We start from the raw sequence: 23,605 nt of genomic DNA on the forward strand, positions 1-23,605 counted from the left end.
TCTTTACGTTAGTATTGTTTCAAGTCAGGGAAGCGTTTCAGGCAGTACCTGGTTGTAGTCTGTTAGCTCCAGTAATCTTAGTTACCTAGGTTACATAGGTAAAGACATTCCGTGCTGACCAGAGACTGTTACCAGCCTTAATGTGAAATTCCTGGGGGTTTTAATATATATATATTTTTACATATATATAAAGGAAACGAACTAGTAAGTATAAAAGAAAGTGAAAATATTCTAAACATTTTAAATCATTGATCGGCGACAGACATTCTAAAGTTATTAACTATACTATAACTCTATGAAAGATATAATTAATCCCAGTTGATTATGTTATATTCCAACATTTTCCAACACCAGTATCAGTTGTTCAATAACTGCTTGTTCTTGGTGGGTTATGATCTGTCCTTTTTACAGAAGCTGCGCTATTAATATTTTCTGTTCTGCCATTCACATTCTAGGAGGATTTGCCTATGGCATTTCTGAATTTTGAGAAAACAATTGTCCTTTGATGCTCTGTTCTGCAGAGCCAATGCCATCCCTTCCTCCTCTTTAAGGGGAGCTTTGGGTAACAGGTCAATTGGCCCAAATGAGCTGAATGTCTATTATGAAATGACATTTCACTCTCTTGTATAATCCAGGTGATAAAGGAATCCCAGGAAGCAGTGGACAGCCTGGTCTCCCTGGTCCAGTTGGGTCAGCAAGCAAAGAAAAAGGTCTTCGTGGTGATCCAGGCTTTCCTGGTCTATCTGGACAACATGGGCTGCCAGGACAGAAGGGTACACATGGTATCATTGGGTTTCCAGGAATGCCAGGAGAGAGGGTAAATATTTTAAGGATCTTCTCTAAGTGCTCTTAGGAAAATCCTGTGTTCTAATTGGTACTTCTATTGCAAAGCAGCAGAAGCTGGCGGATTTTTCCTTACAAAACTTCTGGATTCTTTTTATTTGGCTCATACGGTTGAGTGACACTTTGGATAGTATTTCTTCCTACATCTTTGCAATCTGTTCTCCCACATGACCCAAACTTTAAACAACAAGAATAAAGAGAAAATTTTATTGGGTTTTTGAGTTGCCTTTTTTTTTTTTTTTTTTTTTTTTTTTTCAGGGTTCAGATGGTATCACAGGAACAGTTGGATTCCCAGGACCTATTGGCCTCCCTGGTCCAAAGGGTAAGAAATCTTTCATAATGTGCATGATCTTTCAGTACACACAGTGCTAATATTCATGACTAAAATGAATGAGTAGTGTTCTAGAAGTGTCCATTGCTATCCAGTGACTGACTCCAAAGTACGTGTCCCTTTGTAAGCTGCTTCATTCAGATGAGACCAATCCCGAGCCAAATGCCAAATGCCTAAATATTTCACAGTCCTTTGGAAGTTTGGCCGCAGCGCCCTTCTCTCTCATCTCCTTATGTCAAAAAGGATCATCTCCTTATGTCACAAAGGGCAGGATGGTGTGGAACTATCCATAGATGTCTGTCTTATCAGGCATTTGCACGAGTGAATTTCCATCCACTGCTGTTAACAAGCATTTTCAAACCAGGGTACATCACTTGCTACTGTCTTTCTTTGTTCCATGGATTTGAAGTATAGGCAAGGTTTATTTCCATCAGGAAGGCTATGGAACAGCTCTGAAAACTGCTCCCTGCAGTCAGTTAGGGAATGGCCTCTTCACTTTGTCTTTTGCAGGTGACCAGGGAGAGTCTGTTGGCGTTCCTGGCATTGCTGGAGCAAAAGGAGAGCGAGGCAACCCAGGATTCCCAGGTAAAGTAGCTCTTGGTTGCTCTCTTTGAGAATGCAAAATTCTAGAGGTCGAACAGGCGAGCATTGCCCAACGTGGGTATTTTTGTACTCAATAAATTCAAATACTTCAGTCCTCTCCCGGAAGTGAGATTTAGGAGTCTGGGATCTGGGTGAGGCACAGACGGGGAAGACCAGATGATAACAAACGTGTCCAAGCCCAATTGTAATGCTAAGTCCCACTTCACTTCTTGAGGAGGAAGCTGTGATCTTGCGCTGGTATTTGGCATCCAGGGAGTCCAGTCCTGGGCCCAGACCATGGCTAAGCAGACACAAGTGCTGCACTCTCAACGTAAAATGTTTCTCATTCTCTTCATGCCTTCCTCCAGTTTGACTTGTACTATATCACGCTGTCTGTTTTTATCCTGTCAGGAGAGAGAGGGAGAGAAGGACCCAAAGGTGAACCAGGCTACCCAGGGAACACTGGGGTGAATGGACTCAAAGGCAGCCCAGGAGATCTTGGCCAAGAAGGACCAGCAGGTACTGAACCAGGCATCTAAATTCTGCAGTTCATATTGCGGCTGTGGAATAACCTCACCTTGTTGTTTCTGTAGTCTCAGCTACAGAAAAAGAAAAGGGACTTGAAAAAGAAAGTTGACAAGAAGGTGGGAATTTTCTTTGACACTAGTGAAAAGTGTTACCTTCTCCTGTCGTTGCTGAGTCTGCGGGTCAACCATGGAGTGATTCCTGCACAGCGGAAACCTAAAGGAATTCCTTTAACAAACAAGGAAGACCTTGGTTACATACAAGCAGTAGCAGCTGCTTATGGGCAAGGCCGCCCTAAAATCTTCCCTTGCAACACCTCTGTCTGTTCCCTCTCTAGACCCAAACCTACCTAGAAGGATGGCCACAAGTGCCTTTGGGTAGTGGTGAAAGCAGCAGGGAGGTTCTCAAATAGTTATCAAGATTAAAGATGGGAGAACAGTGAAAGTCGTTATTGGAATACTTTATTTGAAAAACAATTTAATTAGTTATTCAGTGTCTGAACTGTTCCAGTGTGTCACTTGGTGAGTGGTGAAGAGTGTCATTGCCATGATTAAAACAGTTAAGTGTGGGAACTGAAGCTGTAAGATGGCGCTGTGAGCTGTTCCGTCCTGGATGTGTAGTACAGGAACATTTTTCTGCTTGTTTTCAGGAACCCCTGGAAATGCTGGGCTGAGGGGGATCCCTGGGCCACCAGGACCTCCAGGGCAGCCAGGATCTGTTGGATTCCCTGGAGCTCGTGGAACAGCAGGGCCTAAAGGTATATCTGGAGCCTTGCACATGGGGGCAGAATTTGGGTCAGAAAACCATTTTTTTGGCCAAGTATATCACAAGAGGCAGGCAGCACCCTTATGTGTGGGCCAGCTGTGCGTGGGAAGTCAGCTCATTTCTTGGCAATGTTAGTGCAGGCACCAGCTGCTAGAAATGAGGAGTGGTCAGGATGGGAGAGGTACTCACTTGATTTGGATCGCTGATGGGTGTTCACCGACAGCAAAACCAGGGAAAGCAGTGGGAAGAGTTTCCATGAAGGGGTTCTGTGTGAAGGAAGACGTGACACAGTGTGTTCCTCTGTGTGTCAGGTTTCTCATACATGTCGTAGTCTCCATGAAACTTCTTACACATTTCCACCTAATTAGTTTATTTGCATCTTTTCTCACTCATGTCTTCCCAATGTCTCTTCAGGATTTCATGGATTTCCGGGTTTAAATGGTCTGAACGGCTTGCCAGGCACAAAAGGGTCTCCTGGAACACCAGGTAAGTCAAATACGTAGCAGGAGTGTCATAGCTGGAGAAATGCACACATTTGTCCATCATGAGAGCAGACAGACTTCCCCGCAAAATTCCCTTATTTCACCCAGTTCTGGATTTAATTATAACCTGAAGAAAAGCTTCAGGGTACCGAATGTTCATGAATAAAGTCTTCTTTAACATCAGTAAGAATAGTTTACAGTCTGTGAAGAGGCTTTTCTGGTGACGGTTGTCCTTGAGTTCCTGAAGGACTATGTCACTGCTGGAAAGTCTGTGGAATGAAATCATAAAACTCTTTTGTTTCTAATGGATGTTTGATTTTAGCAGGCATGTTTAAATGCTTGCTTTGAGTTGCGCTTAACGATGGCATGTTTCCTTGCTGCTTTCCGTAGCTCTCCCATTATATGGAGCTCAAGAAAGGCATCAGTAGAATCAGAAGCCGATTTTTTTGATTAGATTCTTTTTGATTAGATTTTTTTGATTAGATTGTGCTGTTGGGAAGCTTCTGCTGGATTTTTTCGTATTTTTAATCATATGAAAATACCATTTGGTTCTGTTTTACAAAGTGTTTTACTAAATGTAAAGTGGTGGAGAAAGATCTTTCTGGAAAGATTTGTTTAGTCTCAGTCATCTTCTAAAGCAGCACTTAAACTTTGTGGCAGACATTTTATGCATTAAATGCATGCAAACAGCCTTGATGTGGACACCTCAATGCCTGTGTTTTCTTTGTATAAATCATTCCCTATTGGAAAGTAATGATTCACAGCATTTGGATCCTCCTCTGAGAGAGCCACTTAGTATTTACTCTTACCAGAGTGACATGCTGAACATCTCCCTGCAGTTTTTCCTGGGAGCCTCTGTCCTGCACCGGCTGTGCCTGAGTGCGTCTTCAGTAGTCTCTGGAAACTGAACTCTTCATGTTGGAGCATGAAGCCCGCTGGTTTCATTAAAGACCGGAAGCTTGAGTCTACTTTGCATTCTCTCTCGAGACGTAACGTAGAGGTTGGCAGGCAAATCTTGTCCCAGGAGTGCTATCTTCACATCCTTGTGCAAGAGCCTTGTGGAAAGGCCACAGCAGTCATATGCTTCTCTCTCAGCATCTTGCAGATTGTTTAAATTCATCTTGCACAACCAGAATTGCGTGTGAGGCACCAAATCTCTTTCTATTGCTGTACTGAAAAGAGCAGAGAGGGTAGTAAATGGCTGAGTTTGTATTACTACTCAGTTTATGTAATAATTTAACTGCTATTAGGCAGTTTGAATATGCTCCCTTATCTTTGTTAACTGTGTTTAATTAGGCCTGAGTGAAGCTGGACTGAAAGGCCCTGCAGGTCCCCCAGGTCCAAAGGGTGAAGAAGGTTCTCCAGGGCTGAGCAGAGGAGCTCTAGGATTCCCTGGACCAAAAGGCTCATCAGGAGACATGGGTAATTACTGACATTCTGGAAGCCCAGCAGGATGCATTGCAGCTCAGGTTAATTGTCTGCATGGTGAACAGAATTACCAAAGAACTCCTGAAGCCACAGAGGTGTTTTGTAGTTTGACAGGTAAAGGTGAAATCTGTGATGTGGCTATATATTTGAGAGCCACTTGGTTATGTAGTTCTCACAGTGTGCTTCTGCTGAACAGCAGAATGTAGTGCTGTTTCACCTAATGTAGCGAGATGGCTGTGTCTCAGTATAAACGTTGCTCAGCCACTACTTCTGTCCATATCTGTGAAGATCCCTGAAGAGCTTTGGGCACACTCTCTTACTTTATATTTCTCATTCTAGGTCCCCCTGGTCCTATTGGACTGCCTGGCTTGCCAGGAACGCCCGGAGCTTCTCTTCCTTCTGATATACCTGGGAGACCTGGGGATGCTGGCCATCCAGGAACGGATGGGAGCTCAGGTATGGAGAGGCCTCTTAAGGAGAGTGGACTAGCTAAGGGGACTTCTCTTTCTTTATGTGGTTCCTTTCGAGAGCTCTGAGGTAAAATTACTTGGATGAGTACTGTCGCTTTAATAACTTAAAGTGTTTTAGGTCAGGAATTGAGAATGAGAAGGTCTGTTTTCAATTCCTGCTCTTGAACCCTGATTTGATTTAGCTCGTTATTAAAGCTCACTAGTCCTTATTAATTTCCCCTATTCTGATACTGAAGATGGACCTGGGCACTGAGAAGTACTGAAGTGCCGCGTAGTACGTTGACATTTGGACACCAGCTCGATTTTGGACAGTTGTTTCCACAGCTGTCATCATGGACTCTGTGTAAAGTTTGGAAGTATCTTATGTGAGCTGGGAGGCAGCAAAGCTTCATTGCTACTGACAGGTACATATGAAGCACTTGCCATGGAGTTGACAGCAAGTATGGTTTGAAAGATTTGTCATATTGTCATTGGTAGGCATTCGATACCTCAGAGCCTTGGAGAGGCTGAGACTGTAGGCCTTTCCCTGGCCGAGGATTTGAAACAACTGCTCTCATTTTCCTAGGGAATGTCTGAGTCACCGGCTAGCTACCAGGTGGGGGAAGGACTGTGCTTGGGCCCAGAATTTGAAGCTAAATGACTGTGGTTAAAAGGATGTAGAAGTCTGTGAGACCTATATGGATATAAGCAGGTGGGGGTGTGGTTCTTTTCCTCTGGGAGGAAGACCCCTTTAGGAAGGTGTGCTGGAGATAGCACCAGCATTTGCTTTGCCTCAGGAGCAGATTGTGCTAATTCCTCCTGTCGGCTCTAGGTCTTCCAGGTTCTCCAGGACCACGAGGGCCTCCTGGCCCAGCTTCTGATCAAGGTGACACAGGCAACCCAGGTTTGCCAGGCGTCCTTGGCTTGCGAGGCATTAAGGGTGATGTGGGACGCACTGGTCCAGTTGGACTCCCTGGAGCATCTGGATTCAAAGGTACTCTTACCTTGAAAGGGCCTGGGTGTGGTTTGGCAGCTGTCATCTTGATGGTATGATATCGTGTGCTTTGAAACAAATCCTCGCTCAGATGTAAACATAGCCGAGTTTGTTTAAGTCTTTGCTTTTGGCCCATGCACGTTTTGCCTGCTGACTCTAAAAGCAGCCAAGTGATGCCAGCTCCAGGTGCTTTTCAGAGTGTCCCTAATGATTTTTCTCTCTTCTCTTTGTTTTTTTTTGCTGAGTAGATGATGCAGCAGAGCAATGCAATGCTGCATGTGATGGTGGTGTGCTTGTCAGCTCCGGGTACCCACTTGCATATGCTGTCTAAGGAAAGACTGGAGATGCTGTGTCATCCCACCTATCGTGTGCTCAGAGGCGTAGTGAGGTGTCTCCACAAGAGGCTAAGAGGATTGTGGGAGTTAAGAGATCTTGTTCTGGGTTAGGGCAGGGAGCAGGTTGCTCTGGCTTTTGTCTCTGCCAAAGGAGACCAGAGGGCACCTGCAAACAAGAACTCTAGTAGCAAGGTTTCAAAGAAACCGCACGGCTGAAAAGCCAGGAAAGGGTGAAGAACTTGCCAGGTGAAGAACTGTATGCTGTGTTTGTAGGCTGTCAGATCCCCATCCCTCTGTCCTGTGCATAGAGATGGAGTCCAAATGGAAAAAATGTGTATTTCCCAGATGCTGCCTGGGTTACCCAGGGAAGGGGAAGAATACTTTTTCAGTGAAGTGTAGTTACGTAGCTGTGGAAATTCTTGTCTCGAGGCTCTGCAGCCATTCTGAACATCAAAATGGACGCAGAGTTCCTTAAGGTTTGTGATGCCCTCCATCTCGGAGCTGAACTGCTGTTGTTTTTGATACCATCAGTGTGTTTCTCAGTGCCCCGGCTGCGGATCAGAATCAGGACCCTACGGTTAGTCCGTGAGGTCTTTAGCTCTGTATCTTTGCAGGTGTAAGAGGGGAGCCTGGCCTTATGGGGATGCCAGGTAAAGATGGGCCTGCGGGAGATCCTGGTCACCCTGGGCTGAAAGGTGAAGTGGGCCGTCGAGGTGAGTGCTGGAGGGTTTGAAAAGCTGTACTTTATTGCGCATGGTTTGGGCTGGGAGAAATTTCAGAGATCCCCTAATGGGCTTATGTGCGGGACTCAGTTTCTTAGACATGGGAATAAACTGGGAAGAGCTTGACATACCACTTTTTACAAAGATCCCCAGTGCTGATGTACTGAGGCAGTCTTTAATTTAGCACACTGCTCTTTGTATCCGCATTGTCAGTACTCACCCTGTCATTTGCACTGTGTGCAGGTCTCCCTGGCCGACAAGGGGCTCCCGGTATAACCCCACAGCCAGAAGAACTCACAGCCCCTGCAGGCTTACCAGGTCTGCCAGGAGTTGATGGTGTCCCTGGCTTTGATGGAGATCCTGGATTGCAGGGTGCAGCTGGAAATCCAGGTAAAAAGTACATTCAGATCACTGAAATGCCGGCTTTCTGTAAGAACAACACTATTTTCTCAAATGCACTAGGAAGGTTTATAGGATTTTGTAATAAAGGAAGTAATTCCAGTAAAATGCATGCAAATATCATGCTTTATTATTATTAGAGTGTACTTGATAATTTCTGTTCATGCATTTAGACATAAGGAGGAATTTCTTCACCATGATGGTGGTGAGGCACTGGCAGAGGGTGCCCAGAGAAGTTGTGGCTGCCCCATCCCTGGAGGTGTTGAAGGCCAGGTTGGATGGGCCTTGGGCAGCCTGATCTAGTGAGAGGTGTCCCTGCTCATCGCAGCGGGGGAGGAACTGCATGATCTTTAAGGTCCCTTCTAACCCAAACTATTCTATGAATCTATGATGTTTATAACGTTTTCTAATTAGGTTTCCAGAATTAGGTGCAGAAGGCTGTCGTAGCTGATCTGATACCAGCGTTGGTAGTTGCGGGTGGAGTGGTCATGAAAATGAATCACCACTGAGAACGTTTTGAATTGTCAATGAAATACTGTAACTGAAGGAGTGCTGGGAAGTTCAGCACAGGTGGTTCATAATGTTTGACAAATCAGCTTTGGTGGGTCCTGTACCAGCTGGCTCTCCTAGGTGTAGCAGGTCCCCATGATTCCTTTCTTAGCACTGCCATACAGGCGATCTGTAGATGTTAGTATTCTCTTTCACTCAAGGAAACTCCTAGAGTGGGAACATCACGTAGCACCAGTCCTTCTCCCTAGATGCTATCCTGAATCCCGTCACGGTGAATAGAGCTGTGTTAGTTCCTGGCTTCCTGTTGTCACTTCCTAAACTGAATAAACATGCAGGAAGTAAAAACTGAGATAGCCTTGATTAGTACTCATCAGGCAGTCAGGTAATGGATGTTGCAGAGCAGTGGCAAGAGACAAGTTTGTTGGGAAATTACCCCTGCTTGTGCTATTTTTGATACTTAGTATTTACAAAAGTGATGCAGATGGATCCCCATCTGTTTCGCAGACCCCCATTTCTTTAGACTAATGTTAGTTAATGTTACATTAGTCTTTAGACTAATGTAGAGAGGTATGTCACTCTGTGCAACTGCATGACACCTTCTGTCTCTTTCTACTATTTTGTTATAGTTTGACTTGTAACACCTTCAACACTTACTTTATTTTATTTATCCAATCCATGCCAGACCTTTCTAGTTTGGGGTCAGGACAGTCCTGAGTGGATTCTGAAGGACCACAGGGAGGCACCTCCTCTTACATCCCACTAAATTCTAAGGCTTTTGTATTCTAAGCACCCTTCATAGTGGCAGAAGTCTTGCAAGACAGAGAGGAGTTTACAGACTTCCACAGCCGTCAGGTTGAAGCCTGAGTCTCAGCTCCGATGTGGCTTCAGGCTAAAAGCAGTAGCTTATCTCAGATGTCAGTGCTGCGTTTTTAGCCTTGTCTAATGTTCAGCTGCACCTCTTGATATGCAAATAGGCAACAGATCACGTGGAATCCCGGTCTGGCGTTAGTTGTTTGTAACTGCAGCTTTTGAAGGGTGATCTCTCAGCATGGCTGCTGGCAACATATTTCTCCTCTGGAATATGATTGCAGGAGTGAAGACAATAGTATGAGGAAATAATGATAGTAATAATTCTATTTAATATTTCAGGTCCAAAAGGTCTGCCAGGAAGATCTGGTTTGAAAGGACGTGATGGCTTTGCTGGATCACCTGGCATAGTTGGGGATCCAGGACCGTCAGGTGCCCCAGGACCACAAGGATTTGAAGGTAATGTCATGATTTGGGGAGCACAGATCGGAAAGAAGCAAGCAGTAGAATTCTGTTTGCCTACAGGCTCTGCAGAGACCGTCCACAACACCCAGTTACCTTAGGAAGACCAGGGAATGTACACGATCTTGTGTCTTGTATCCGCAATGAAGTAAATTCAATCTTCAGTGAGAAGTGTTACGTTACACGTCACTGCTGTGTGTCACTGATGGTGTTTCCCTAGGGACAAGTCTGAACATCTTTTGGTTTTAATGTTTTGTGAATGTGGGGTTGGTCTTGAAGTGGTGTTCACAGTGAACACAGCTGTGAGGGCTGGGAAGCAGAGGAAAGAGATTGACATAAAAACCATGACAGCAACGCCAAAATCAGTTACACATCCAGCTGATGTCCACACCGCACGTTAGTGATAGCGACTCCTTTTCTGTCTTCTAGGTGTTGCTGGAAAGCCAGGCTCACATGGTTTGCCAGGAATGCCTGGTCGCAGCGTGGGCGTTGGATACACTTTAGTGAAGCATAGCCAGTCAGAGCAAATCCCGCCCTGTCCCATAGGAATGAATAAGCTCTGGGATGGCTACAGCTTATTGTACGTGGAGGGGCAGGAAAAGTCACACAACCAGGATCTTGGTGAGTTGACAGAATTCTCTCAGGCATAAAGAATGTAAGCCAAACTCCTGTTTGAATTGAGCAATCTTCGTTGGCACCGCAGGTGATTGTAGTTGAGGTGGTGGAAGTCTGCTTGGCCAGAATCTGTACTGGAAGCAGTGTCATTTGTGTCATCCTCCGCCACTCACGTCTGGTGTGTATGAACTGGAGCACTTGGCAGATTCTTGATACGACCACTTCTCCGATTTTTCCAGGTTTTGCTGGCTCGTGTTTGCCTCGCTTCAGCACCATGCCTTTTATTTACTGCAACATCAACGAAGTGTGCTACTACGCCAGCCGAAATGACAAGTCCTATTGGCTCTCCACCACTGCTCCTATCCCCATGATGCCAGTGGACAGCACTCAGATCCCGCAGTACATCAGTCGTTGCTCAGTATGTGAAGCACCTTCCCAGGCTGTGGCTGTGCACAGCCAGGACATCACCATCCCCCAGTGTCCCCTTGGCTGGCGTAGCCTATGGATAGGATACTCTTTCCTTATGGTAAGGATACTTCGGCTAATGCAAAGGCAGCCTTAAACATTTCTAGATCTCCTTTTTGATTAGGTGACTGAGACTGTGTTCTAGGAGTTGCTTACAGGACACTAGAGCCCTGTAGCTTCTCGCCCTAGCACATTTATTCTGTATCAGTTGGCCTGCTGTACGCTTTTGGAGTTTGTTCCCAGTTAGCTGGCCTCACCTGTCCTGCCCAAGTTCCGTAGTGATGTTGATGCAGTAGTTCTGTATTGCCACAGATATTCTACATTCTTCAAACCTTTACGTGTGGAAATGCTAATTAAGCTACAGCATTGTCTTAATCCCCTCTCTCGGTGGAAAAAGTAGAACGTTTTCCATTGCACTCTGCTAGATACTCATTGGTGTAAGACTGTTAGAAAAGGATGAATTTAGCATTATTGTTTCCAAATTTTCCCAGCTTGTGACTGAAAAGCTGGCTTTCCGCTATACCAGGATGTCTATTCCGCCTAAGTACATTGCTTAGCTTCTTCACCACTAGCCCTGACTTGAAGGACAGATAGATAGAGAGAGGGTATAATTTTGATTGCTTGTTTTTCTCCTTTTAACAATGGAACTGGAAGACTCCGCTGTCTACCTGCCATTCTGTTCCTTTGAACTCATTTAAATGGACATCTTTCTTTCAGCATACTGCGGCTGGTGCAGAAGGTGGAGGTCAGTCCCTCGTCTCACCTGGTTCTTGTCTGGAGGATTTCCGTGCCACTCCATTCATTGAATGCAACGGTGCTAGAGGAACGTGCCATTACTTTGCAAACAAATACAGCTTCTGGCTGACAACCGTTGAACAGTCACAGCAGTTTGTCAGTGCTCCTCCCTCAGAAACTCTGAAAGCAGGACAGCTTCGAACCAGGGTCAGCCGTTGCCAAGTGTGCATGAAGAACTTGTGACAAAAACGCCTAAGACTAGACATCACTGCTGTGAAGAAGGATAAGTTCATAAGCCTGCCTTGCGTGTGGTTGAGGGGTGAATCAAGACAGCCAGAATTCTACAGAAATCAAGTGTTAACTCCAGGAGTTTGACTGCACACAGGGGAAGGAAGGACTGGTGCTCTGGAAACCCCTGTATTTTATGGAACATGGTGCTATGCTTTTACTTCAGTGGGGTTGTTTTCCCTCATTTATGGCTACCTCAGAAAGACTCAGTGAGTTCCTTATTCCGAGCGAAGACTAACTGATGTCTTGTATTCACCACTCCTCTGTTCGAGGCACTTGCCAGTCATCAACAAAAGAGACTTTTCAAAGCTCATGCTCCGTTGATGTCTTTGCAAACAGTATGGTCTAGTGTTAAATCTGGCTAAAATTCATCAGTGTACTGCAGGTGACTTAAAAACACTTAAGCATTAATAGTTGATAACTGAATTCCTTAGGAAGACTCAAGGATTAATTTGTTTTGCTTTGCTTATTAAACAGTTGGGGCGTTCTTTCCTCCAGTGACAGGTAACTGGTTCTAATCCAGACTCTCGCCCACTGTTGACTTTGAAGAGCTACCCCAGTGAAAAATGAAACTTTTGATGTGAAGATGAATCCAAAACACCTTTAGCATTTTTCTTAGCTTACAATTGAAATATATTCCAGGTAAAATGTCTGTTTCAAGATCTGTGCTTCTCTGCTTGCTGTCAGATGATGTGCAGCCACCAGAAACATTTCACTACAACGAACTTAACTTTCCTTTCTGAGGTAGCCTTGGCACACTTGTTGTGTAATGATTCAGGCTGTGTGTATTTGAAAAGTAGAGGCTTTACTAGATAGCACGCAAGCTTATGCAAACACAGAACTAAGCATGGGATGTACAATTTTTACTTCAACGGTCATGATGTTTTATATGCTTCTTCCTTTGGCCTTTATTTCTGTTAGCTTAAAAACCTATATTTCTAGTGCAAGCACTGTCAACTAGGTATGCTTTCCTTCAGGGCATCATTAAAGAGAAATGCCACTTAATTGTATTATCCTTGTGTATTTTGAGAGAGAGCCGTCAAAAAGGTATGCTAATGTATATAATGAATTCTTTTTGTAGGGTTAAAGTTACCATTATCATCTTCAGAGTGAAGCATATGAAATCCTTATATATTGACATTACAGGACATTGGAAAGAAGTGCCTTGCAAATATGCTGTCACCAAGGCTTAACAATCTCTTAAGAAAATCTCTTAAGAAAATTATTATTAATGCAGTTAAATTTATTCTTTCCTAGGCTCTAGGCCTTTAGCTCTGTCCAGTAAAGTACTTAGGAATATGCTTACTTTTAAGTAGATAGTATTTTATTATTATTTACATGCACTGATCCCACAGTTTCTTGCCCACTAAGGCAATAATGTCTTTATTGTTTTTGGTAAAGAAATTGCGAAGTGGCCCCACATCTTTCAATTAAATTATTACTCATTGTGAAAGACCTGCAACTGCTTTGGATGTAGTTTGCAAATACCTTTAAGGCATTTTAATGCTCCTGAGCGGCAGTCCTTTTATGTAGGATAGTCAGCCTAGTCGTTAGCTGTCCCAGTGTGGGCCGATCATATTGTATTTACCTCTTGGCTAATGCAAATGTAACTTTAAACACTGTGTGCACACAGTGAAGCTTTTTAACTTAACTTGGGTGCCTCCTTTTAGTTTGTTTTTAGCAGTTACCTGTCGAGGCTGAGCATTTCAGAGCAAGGGTTTCCTTTTCTTCTCTGTCTGTGGGCTACAATTGCTGAGATGAACAAGATGGTCATGAATTAAGCAGCAGTGCTTTGTTTTAAAAAAGCCATGCAGTGAATCCCTGGCAGGGGGAGCTTCCGAGTGTAGAGTTTCCAAGCTGTGGGTAACGACCATGGGAGGCAAAGAAGATGAAATAGAACGTGGTGAACTGTTTTCCTGGAGATCAGGCTGGCCCTGATCAAAAGCTGCGAGTGAGAGGAGACAGCATTCACTTTGTCTCTGTGTTGGCATTTATTGGTGAAGATGAAACTGTGTGGTTCGTGCCCGTTACACTGCTGTGGGAAAACAACCACAGTGGGAACTGCCAGAGAGTAAAAAGGAACTTTATAATGGATTGAAAGACCTTTGCCTTTAGTCATTCTGAGCTGTGCTTATAGCTGCTTGAGAGATTCTCTGCCCTAGAAATAAAACCACACCGGCTGTGCTGATAAACCTGTAGAATGAAGGCCCTTTTACCAAAACAGGCTTCAGAAGGCAACAAGCTGAAAAACAACAATTAAGTCATTTGCACATACCTATATATTAAGTTTTAAGATAACCTGGCTTATATTTAGTTCACACAAACAAATTAAGAAAACGTAGCAGCGTACAACCTATGAAAAGCTTAAGAAATGTATCAGATGCACAGATAAAGTGCTGTAACAGAGAAATCTTTTTTGAAATAAATAAGGTACAGATAAACCACCTTGGACTCATGTCAGCTCTCAAAAGAAAAGTCAGCCAAAGTTTTAGCGATCTGAATTTTAAGGAATATAACTCTTAATGGTGGTTGTGATCTGCACCGACTATTTGAGTCCCCCATTCCTCTGGATGTTTCTCAGAAACAGGAAGGCTATTGCAAATGTAGACATTAGACAGTTCCTTTGACAGAATCATTTTTGTAATGAAGTCTGGTTGCTCAAAACATGTTAAAATAGTTAACAAGGAAACAGTTTTCTTCTGATCCGGTTGATCCTTTATACAAGACAAGACAGGTTTTTCCTACGATGCAGCCCACAGGAGGGAAGAGAAGTAAGTATCCTCCTTAACTGAAGAGTGTTTTGCTTTAAAAACTAAACTATTGCTTTATAGGAGAGCAAGAAAAATCCATTTGATGTTATCCCTTCCTCCAAGCATTGGCCTTTCCATCTGAAAGTCAGCCCTGATGACCAAAGTATCCTCCGTTTGAGATTAGGATCAAGTACTATTTGCACAGAATTAAATCCTCTCACATGTTTTGTCAAATATAGCGTTCCATTCTTGTTACTACTTTTACAGAAAAAGGCGCTACATGGCACTGTCTCTCTACTCGCACTCGCAGAACAGCTTCTCACTGCTTGCGGCAGAAAAAGAGAACTTAGGAAACCTGATGACCCACTCATTTGTGCTCCTTTGTCCGTAGCCTCCCCGTCCCTGCTCTGTCTTCCCTACAGGAGTCTCCCTGCACAAGAGGCAGCGTGCTGAGGCTTGTCTAGAACAGCCTGCTGCCGACAGCTGAACGTTGTGGTCCCTCACTGAGCAAGGTTGTGTCCAATTCCTCCTCTGCCTACTGACCCTTTTTCTCTCAACTGACGGGAACCGAGACTTGAAGTATAATTCAAAAATCTGGGATTTCCAGAGAGACCTAGGGAGACTCTTGCCTAAAAGGAAGAAAACTCAACACCTAATACACATTAACGTACTTCAGAATAATTAATACATCTTAAAATTGCAGATCCGGAGGCAGAATGTGCCTTTATGTTTAAAAAGATTAGCTGAAACGTGAAAGACACTAAACAAATGCTCCTTTAACAGCTCCCTGAGATAACGCAGCCTTTTTCCACTGTCCCCTATCTGGGGTTCTACACTGACACCAATGCAGCCTGTGCCGTTTTCCACATGAGCTTCTACTCCAGGCTCGCCAAAAAACCTGCATGAGAGGAGGAGAGAACATAGGTAAGAAAACCAAGCCCATGCACCACAACTCAACCAACATGTTTCATCCAACAGATGTATCTTCAATAAAATAAACACTTGGTGGTGACACATTTTTCTAAGTTGGGCAGAAATGTAAGCGTACATGGACTTCTTTGTTTGGGAGGAGACTGGGGAGAAGGAACAGCGTCACAAACTTCACCCATAATGGAGTTAGCTGCACAGACTGCTCCAATGAATCTCTCTGACCCATGTACAGGAACACATGTTTTATTGTACCATCCCACCCCTGTCTGGATTGGGACTCCTTCGGATCCTGAGATGAGGCACAGGAGAACCGGCAGTGCCCCAGTAAGACAGTCCAGGAGCTGTTAAAGTTGGATAAACTAGCAGTAAGGTAGCCCTTGGTTAAGGGTCCACAATATAACATTAAATACCACATGAGATCAGAAGACAGAATATTCTCTCTACTGACTACATTATAGGTTCCTGGTTCCATTTTGTAGTTATAAGGAATGATTACTGAAATAAAAGATGCCAGGGCGATGATTTGCCTGGTGTTTACTTTGTTAAGGCAGTGAAACCAAGTTAATCCAGCCTCTGTTAATTTGGTGTCTTCTCCACAGTACGTTATCAGCTGCAGGTTTAGAGCAGCTACAGAGCCTGGGCCAGCTCTGTGTAGTGCAAACGGTGTGGACGCTGGAAGCGGCTGGTTCACTCCTGACTTGCACTGTTTGGAAGGCTGTGTATCTGTTCTGTATGGGGACACTGAGCACCTGCGTCTGTTTTCCAGGTACTGCAAGTGATGTGAAAGAGAGCATTAATTCCGGAGTGACTTTAGGAACTGTTGCTGGTTCAGCCACGCTGGGCAGAGACAGCCCCTGTGGAATCAGAGGATAGTGATGTGAGAGAATACCTGTCGCTGGTGGCTGGGTAACTGGCTGAAACATTGGGGGCAAGGTGTTTCTGCCCTAGTGGGAAAGAAAAGACCCAGCGTTGCTCACTCCACCCCCTGCTGGGTCTCTGAAGAGATTATTAAATCCTCTCAGATAACCCTGTCTGCTTCTCGAGAGGCTTTTTTAAGAACCCATTGAACGTACGAATCGTAGTTCTCTGAAGTAGTTTGCATTTCCCTGTTTCTGGACTATCTCTTATTTAGTCCCTCATTGATTCTTGTCAGTCAGCCCAGCTCTTGCGTTTTTGTGCAACGCGTCTCTCTTGCCCTCCTGCAATGTGAACTCTGTATGGAACAGCTACTGAAGTGTCAAAGCTGTCTGAAAGGCCTGGGAAGTTTTGTCAGCCCTGCAGAGATGTGATAGGGACCGGCAGGAGGAAGGAGGGGACTGGAATAAGGAAGATGGGTTTTAAGTGTAGCAACCGCAGTGTTTTAAAATCTGTGCTACGTTTGCTTGAGAAGTGTATGGAAAACTCCTTTCTAAATATGAGCTTTGAAAGTCTGTATTGCCAGCAACGTGGAAATATCCACAGTCCGTTTTCTGGAAGCAGTGGAGAATGAAGGTAGTTAAGAACTTAGTGCAGCTTAATGTTGAAAAGGAACATGCCAAAAGTGAACAGGACATAAACGATATGTGGCATCATCTACTAGAAGACAAGTGACAATAAATAATAAAGTATCAAATCAAGGGGAAGGACAAGTGGAAGCTTGTACCTGTTCCTGGAAAGCTTTTTCAGAGATGACTTTTCTCAGACCCTGTCTTAGTAACCTATGTGAGTAAACTTGAACCCAGCGTATCACTTTCCTCCTCTTCCTTTACTTGTCCATAGCTCTGTGTCACTGCTCGATGCTCTCATATGCACTGCAAAAGCAAAGGCTTCTCCTTTTGCTCTGCTGTGAGATCACAAACTGTCTCTGATTGATCTTTGGGTTCATACAAGTCGTCACCATGGGCTTTCTGTGCTTGCAAATGATGACTTGGAGCTGGTATACGTTACAAACTGGAAAGGACTCGGAACTTGGGAGCGATGTGGGGACTAAGGATGCTCTGCTCCACTGATTACTTTTTTTCCACAGAACCATGGAATGAGTTGGGTTGGAAGAGACCTTGAAGTCTATCCATTTCCACCCCCCTGCCTCAGGCAGGGACACCTCCCAGTAGATCAGGCTGCTCCAGTCCCTGTCCAGTCTGGTCTTGAACACCACCCGAGAGGGAGCATCCACAGCTTCCCTGGGCAAGCTGTGCTAAGGCCTCACCAGCCTCAGTGTGAACAATTTCTTCATAATGACTAACCTACCTCTTCCCCTTCCCAATTTAAAGCCATTCCCTTCCCGCCACCACCCCCTCTGTCCTTGCGAGAATCTTTCCTGTACCCCTCTTCAGGTACTGGAAGCTGCTCTAAGGTCTGCCCGGAGCCTTCTCCAGGCTGAAGAACCCCAACTCTCTCAGCCTCTCCTCACAGCAGAGTTGCTTCAGGCCTTTTTAACATAACCTCGGTGCTTCCTTTTAACTCTTTTTCACAGTTACTGGTTGAGACTGAGCATTTCATAGAACTGTTTGGTTGGAAGACACCGTTGAGATCATCGGATCCAACCGTCCCTGCCCTCCAGTGAACCAGAGCCCTCAGCGCCTCATCTCTCCACCTTCCAGATGTGTCGAGGGAGGGGGGCTCCACCGCCGCCCTGGGCAGCCGTGCCCGTGCCCGAGAGCCCTTTGGGTGAAGAAATCTTTCCTGGTGCCCAGTCTGAACCCGCCCTGGCACAGCCCGAGGCCATTTCAGAGCAAGGGCTTCGTTCTGATCCCCGTCTGTGGGGAGGAGAGAGCTGCAAGCGCCGAGGTGGACAAGAGGGTCAGGAATGAAGAAGCAGCGCTTCGTTTTTAAGAGGCCACGCAGCGAATCCCTGGCGACGGGAGCTTTCTGAGCGCAGACAGCCGTGGGGAACAAGCACGGCGGGCAAAGAAGCCCAAAGAGAGCACTCTCTGCCGGGAGTGCCCCCACCCCCGGCCGAGCGCTGCGAGGGAGAGGAGGCGGCGCCGAGCCCGCCCCGCGCAGCCTCGAACCCCGCCCCGTGCGCGGTAAGCGGCTCGCGCAGCGCCCGGGCCACGCGGGGAGGGGAAGCGCGGGCCGGAGCAGGGGCTTGAGGCGATGGCAGCGGAGAGGTTGCTGCGAGCCCCACCGAGCCGGCCGGGAACCGCCCCGGGGACCGCGCAGCCGCCGCTTCTCTGGGCAGCCTGGGGCAGCGCCTCCCCTGCCTCACGGGGGGACGTTTCCTGCTGAGATCTCATCTCGATCTCACCTCTATGAGCTGAAAACCATTCCTTTGACGAGGGAGTAAGTGGGCCTTCCTGCTTGGCCGTGCCTGCAGGTGCAGGCTCTCCGTTTTTTGCCGAAGGGAGTGTGTTAATGTAAAGAGAACTCTTTCAGGGACTGAAGTTTTGAGTCTAATCCTGGAACGTTTAGAAATCCTCCTCTGAACTCTCTCTGAAGTCAGAGACGGATTAAGCGGAGCAGTCTGCTGAAGTTCCCGGGTGGTTCTGTTGAGGCGCTTGGGGAAGATGATCCAACCCGAGGTTCTGTGCTGTGGGGGAAGATTTCTGGAGGTGAGCATTTCCCTTTCACTCTGGTCTTGGTACAAAGTAATCCTTGCCTGGGGGTTTCCTGAAGCACAAGGTCCCAGTCTCAGGTGTGTCAGGTGGGTGCTGCTGAGATGCCTCAGGTTGAGAGAGAGGGAAAAGGATGTTTTAGCGATTCAAAGTGCTCATGTGAAAAGGTTAGTCAAGTGAAACTTTGAAATTACGACAACTTGCACCAGTCCTGTGCGATTAAAAGAATCTACTTAACCCCCCTGTGTCAGTGAGCCCTCCTCGCTTTTTAATGAAATCAAAGGCAGCTTTCAAGCAAGGAGTGGTCTTGTTTAGGGCTGTGTTTATTGGTACCAGCTCAAGCTCTCTGACCATCCTAAGAGCACATGCAGAAAGAGTTCTTGTCCAGCGTTACCGAGGCAGTAGGCCCTGCTTTTTCTTGTTCGTCTCAATAAAGAGAGAAGGAAGAGGATAACACTGTGAGGCACTGCAGCCCTATTTCCAGAGTATTGAAAAGGATGCCACAGGTACAATTGCAAAAAGCTAAGGCTGTCAATTTTAAGATGTTCTGCTTGAGGATTTTACTGAGTGATTTTAAACGCTTGACCAGAATTAGGGAGGTCAGTCTTCCTCTCTGAGGTCTTGTTCTTGAAGGACACGGGCAGCGACTGTGATTTTTCAGTTGTTTTCAGTTTTCTTTTGGAAATTTGCTTCAGGCAGTTTTCTTCTCTTTTCCAGGGACCAGTGGCCTGGCGTGGTTGGCACGTAGTCCTCACCTTGAGGGGGTGAACTCTGTGGCAGGCGAGCAGCTCTCTGCCTGAGCAGCTCTCTGCCTACCGTTTCAATGGACTACATGGACAGCCTCCCACTGTCCGTGTGGTCAAGGAGTTTTCCTGGTGGAATAGACCTGCGCTGCTGATTGGTGTTGGGAATGTTCTCTGTTTGTATCACCTTGGAAGATCACGAGTGGTTAAAGCCATTGCTCTTCCAGGAAGGGTATGTACGTACTGTTCATGGGAGAAACAAAGCTTTTATTTTGTCAGATGTTCATAAGCCAGTTTCAGGAAAAGCTCTGGAGTGTCTCGATGCAAGAGAGGCTTTTCTGTATTGCAGTAACTTTTGAATGGTTTCTGTTTAGCTGATTTGACATCGTGGAGTCCTGAACAGCTTAAAGATGGGAGTTGCTTAAAGTCAGAGGTGCCCTTTTTCTTGGGAATGTACTTCTGCTTCTGTTAAGTGACTGGAGCAAAGTGTAGGCTTATTTCTAAAAAGAAACCCGACTTCTCTGAACTCATGCATTGAGACGAGTGAGATCTCTAATGTGTTTATTCAGACCGCATACACTGTTTTGGCTATTCCAACAGCGGCTTCAGGAGTTGATGTCACTTCAAAGGGCTTCATCCTGAGGCCCACACTCCTGATGTACACAGTCCAAGAAAAGTTCTCTCTGAAGGTTACACTTCTACCTGGTGTTGAAATAGCAGTGAGAATACCTGTCCCATCAGAGTGTTCCTCGGTGCTTTGAATGCCTACAAAATGGAAAGAGCAGAAAAAAAGCCTTACATAAGTGGGTACTTGGCTGGGACAGGAGAATTGGATTATAGATGTTTTCATGTCAGTGTTTAAAACGCCACCTAAATGCGGTGACACCTCCATTTTTTTGTGTGTTTTGGTGTGCGTAGATCTCAAATTTGCCACTGCTTCTCCTGCTGAAGTTGCACAAATCAGAGAAACTGCGATGGGAAGAGGGAGACATCTCTGTGTCCAATTACAAAACCCTTGAGGAAGAGCAGCGATAGAGCCGATTTTTATAAGACACTTTGTTCTGTCGGTAGTATTCAGTGAAACGAGGAAATGTGTGTATCTTCCTCGACTCCCTTCTTTGGGATGTTGGTGTAACCTTCTGTACTTTGAGACTAAGCACGTCAGGCGCTCTTTCCCAAAAGACGCTCGTGCCCTTTGACAAAGAGTTAGGGCCAAAGGCTCACCTTTTTTCTTCATTCTTGTTCCTTTCTTTTCCTTCTTAAACCTGTAGGCACAACTCTCAGCTCAACGGAGGAAGGATTCCTGTCAGTGGTGTTACTTTTCAAGAGCCTGAGAATGATCCTGGCAACTCTTGCTACTTGTGGGCTATTCAGTCTACGCCAAAAAGGTGAATGAAAACTTACAGCGAGGCACTGGATTAATTTTCTTTGTACTATATTTGTCAACATCCAGTTGATAAGCGTTCTCTTTGCTTTGTTTACTTGGCTGTGCAGGAGATTGATGCCGTTCAGGAAACTTGAGCCTAGACCTAATTAAATGAGAGTGAGGACCGTAAAGCAGCTTTGTAATCAGATTTCCTCACTTGTACCTTTTTCAGGGGAGGTGGTGTTCTGAGTTTCCGGCTGTTGCAGTTAATCTTTGGTAAACGAAGACGCGTGGCATCAGGACAAGTCATGTATGAGGTAAGAGGTACATGGGTGTGAAAAGATGGAAACAGTCATTTTCCCTAAGTGAGCATCATAGAGTCATAGAATCACTAGGTTGAAAGGGAGCCACTGGGTCATCGAGTCCAACTATTCCTAACACTCCCTAAACCATGCCCCTCATCACCTCATCCACCCGTCCCTTAAACAACTCCAGGGAAGGTGACTCAAGTCCCTCCCTGGGCAGCTGTTCCAGTGCCCAATGACCCTTTCCATGAAAAATTTTTTCCTGATGTCCAGCCTGAAACTCCCCTGGTACAGCCTGAGGCCATTCCCCCTTGTCCTGTCCTCAGTCACTTGGGAGAAGAGGCCAGCTCCCTCCTCTCCACAACCTCCTTTCAGGTAGTTGTAGAGAGCAATAAGGTCTCCTTCAGACTTCTCCAGGCTAAACAACCCCAGCTCTCTCAGCCACTTCACTTGTTCAAGACTTGTTCTCCAGCCCCCTCACCAGCTTCGTTGCTCTTCTCTGGACACGCTCCCGAGCCTCAGCATCCTTCTTGTGGTGAGGGGCCCAGAACTGAACACAGTACTCAAGGTGCAGTCTCACCAGTGCTGAGTACAGGAGCAGAATAGCCTCCCTGGACCTGCTGGTCATACTGTTTCTGATACAAGCCAAGATGCCATTGGCCTTCTTGGCCACCTGGGCACACTGCTGGCTCATGTTCAGTCGCTGTCAACCAACACCCCCAGGTCCTCCTCCCCCAGGCAGCTTTCTAGCCAGACTTCTCCTAGTTTGTAGCACTCCATAGGGTTGTTGTGCCCCAAGTGCAGGACCCGGCATTTGGCCTTGTTAAACCTCATGCCATTGGTCTCAGCCCAGCGGTCCAGACTGTTCAGATCCTTTTGAAGAGCCTCCCTACCCTCCAGCAGATCCACGCTTCCACACAGCTTAATGTCGTCTGCAAACTTGCTGAGGGTGCACTCAATGCCTTCATCCAGGTCATTGATAAAGACATTGAACTGGGCTGGACCCAATACCGAGTCCTGAGGAACCCCACTTGTGACTGGCCTCCATCTGGAGTTAACTCCATTGAGCACCACTCCCTGGGCCCGCTCATCCAACCAGTTTTCAACCCAGGAGGGTGTGCACACATCCAGGCCAGAGGCAGACACTTTCTGAAGCAGAGTGCTGTGAGAAACTGTGTCAAAGGCTTTACTGAAGTCCAAGCAGCAGGGAGGTTCTCAAATTATCAAGATTAAGGATGGGAGAACAGTGAAAGTCGTTATTGGAATATTTTATTTGAAAAACAATTAAATTAGTTATTCGGTGTCTGAACTGTTCCAGTGTGTCACTTGGTGAGTGGTGAAGAGTGTCATTGCCGTGATTAAAAAAGTTAAGTGTGGGAACTGAAGCTGTAAGATGGCGCTGTGAGCTGTTCCGTCCTGGATGTGTAGTACAGGAACATTTTTCTGCTTGTTTTCAGGAACCCCTGGAAATGCTGGGCTGAGGGGGATCCCTGGGCCACCAGGACCTCCAGGGCAGCCAGGATCTGTTGGATTCCCTGGAGCTCGTGGAACTGCAGGGCCTAAAGGTATATCTGGAGCCTTGCACATGGGGGCAGAATTTGGGTCAGAAAACCATTTTTTTGGCCAAGTATAACACACGAGGGAGGCAGCACCCTTATGTGTGGGCCAGCTGTGCGTGGGACGTCAGCTCATTTCTTGGCAATGTTAGTGCAGGCACCAGCTGCTAGAAATGAGGAGTGGTCGGGATGGGAGAGGTACTCACTTGATTTGGATCGCTGATGGGTGTTCACCGACAGCAAAACCAGGGGAAGCAGTGGGAAGAGTTTCCATGAAGGGGTTCTGTGTGAAGGAAGACGTGACACAGTGTGTTCCTCTGTGTGTCAGGTTTCTCATACATGTCGTAGTCTCCATGAAACTTCTTACACATTTCCACCTAATTAGTTTATTTGCATCTTTTCTCACTCATGTCTTCCCAATGTCTCTTCAGGATTTCATGGATTTCCGGGTTTAAATGGTCTGAACGGCTTGCCAGGCACAAAAGGGTCTCCTGGAACACCAGGTAAGTCAAATACGTAGCAGAAGTGTCATAGCTGGAGAAATGCACACATTTGTCCATCATGAGAGCAGACAGACTTCCCCACAAAATTCCCTTATTTCACCCAGTTCTGGATTTAATTATAACCTGAAGAAAAGCTTCAGGGTACCGAATGTTCATGAATAAAGTCTTCTTTAACATCAGTA

The 23,605-nt window shown here is 45.9% G+C and overlaps 2 protein-coding genes across 3 annotated transcripts in view; both read left to right on the top strand.

Moving 5' to 3' along the window:
• COL4A6 (collagen type IV alpha 6 chain) overlaps positions 1-15,885 on the top strand; it is a 133,082-nt gene extending 117,197 nt beyond the window's left edge. Inside the window, exons 32-46 of one of the 2 annotated variants that reach the window (XM_054075522.1) lie at positions 636-817; positions 1,102-1,165; positions 1,685-1,759; positions 2,168-2,275; positions 2,931-3,038; positions 3,461-3,532; positions 4,825-4,950; positions 5,296-5,412; positions 6,238-6,399; positions 7,349-7,447; positions 7,700-7,846; positions 9,515-9,631; positions 10,064-10,255; positions 10,489-10,775; positions 11,432-15,884. In XM_054075522.1, the coding sequence (XP_053931497.1) occupies positions 636-817; positions 1,102-1,165; positions 1,685-1,759; positions 2,168-2,275; positions 2,931-3,038; positions 3,461-3,532; positions 4,825-4,950; positions 5,296-5,412; positions 6,238-6,399; positions 7,349-7,447; positions 7,700-7,846; positions 9,515-9,631; positions 10,064-10,255; positions 10,489-10,775; positions 11,432-11,692 (2,117 nt within the window). In that variant the 3' untranslated portion in view covers positions 11,693-15,884. Of the gene's footprint in view, positions 1-635; positions 818-1,101; positions 1,166-1,684; positions 1,760-2,167; positions 2,276-2,930; positions 3,039-3,460; positions 3,533-4,824; positions 4,951-5,295; positions 5,413-6,237; positions 6,400-7,348; positions 7,448-7,699; positions 7,847-9,514; positions 9,632-10,063; positions 10,256-10,488; positions 10,776-11,431 lie in introns of both variants that reach the window. The other variant, XM_054075523.1, reaches the window with a different exon arrangement.
• A 6,939-nt stretch (positions 15,886-22,824) lies between these two features.
• Positions 22,825-23,605, top strand: part of LOC128853189 (collagen alpha-6(IV) chain-like) — a 58,649-nt gene continuing 57,868 nt past the window's right edge. Inside the window, exons 1-2 of the mRNA XM_054075849.1 lie at positions 22,825-22,929; positions 23,352-23,423. The gene's annotated coding sequence lies outside the window, so the exon portion shown is untranslated. The remainder of the gene's footprint in view (positions 22,930-23,351; positions 23,424-23,605) is intronic.

This window comes from Cuculus canorus, chromosome 10, assembly GCF_017976375.1.
Source record: "Cuculus canorus isolate bCucCan1 chromosome 10, bCucCan1.pri, whole genome shotgun sequence".
In the NCBI taxonomy this organism is placed as follows: Eukaryota; Metazoa; Chordata; class Aves; order Cuculiformes; family Cuculidae; genus Cuculus; species Cuculus canorus.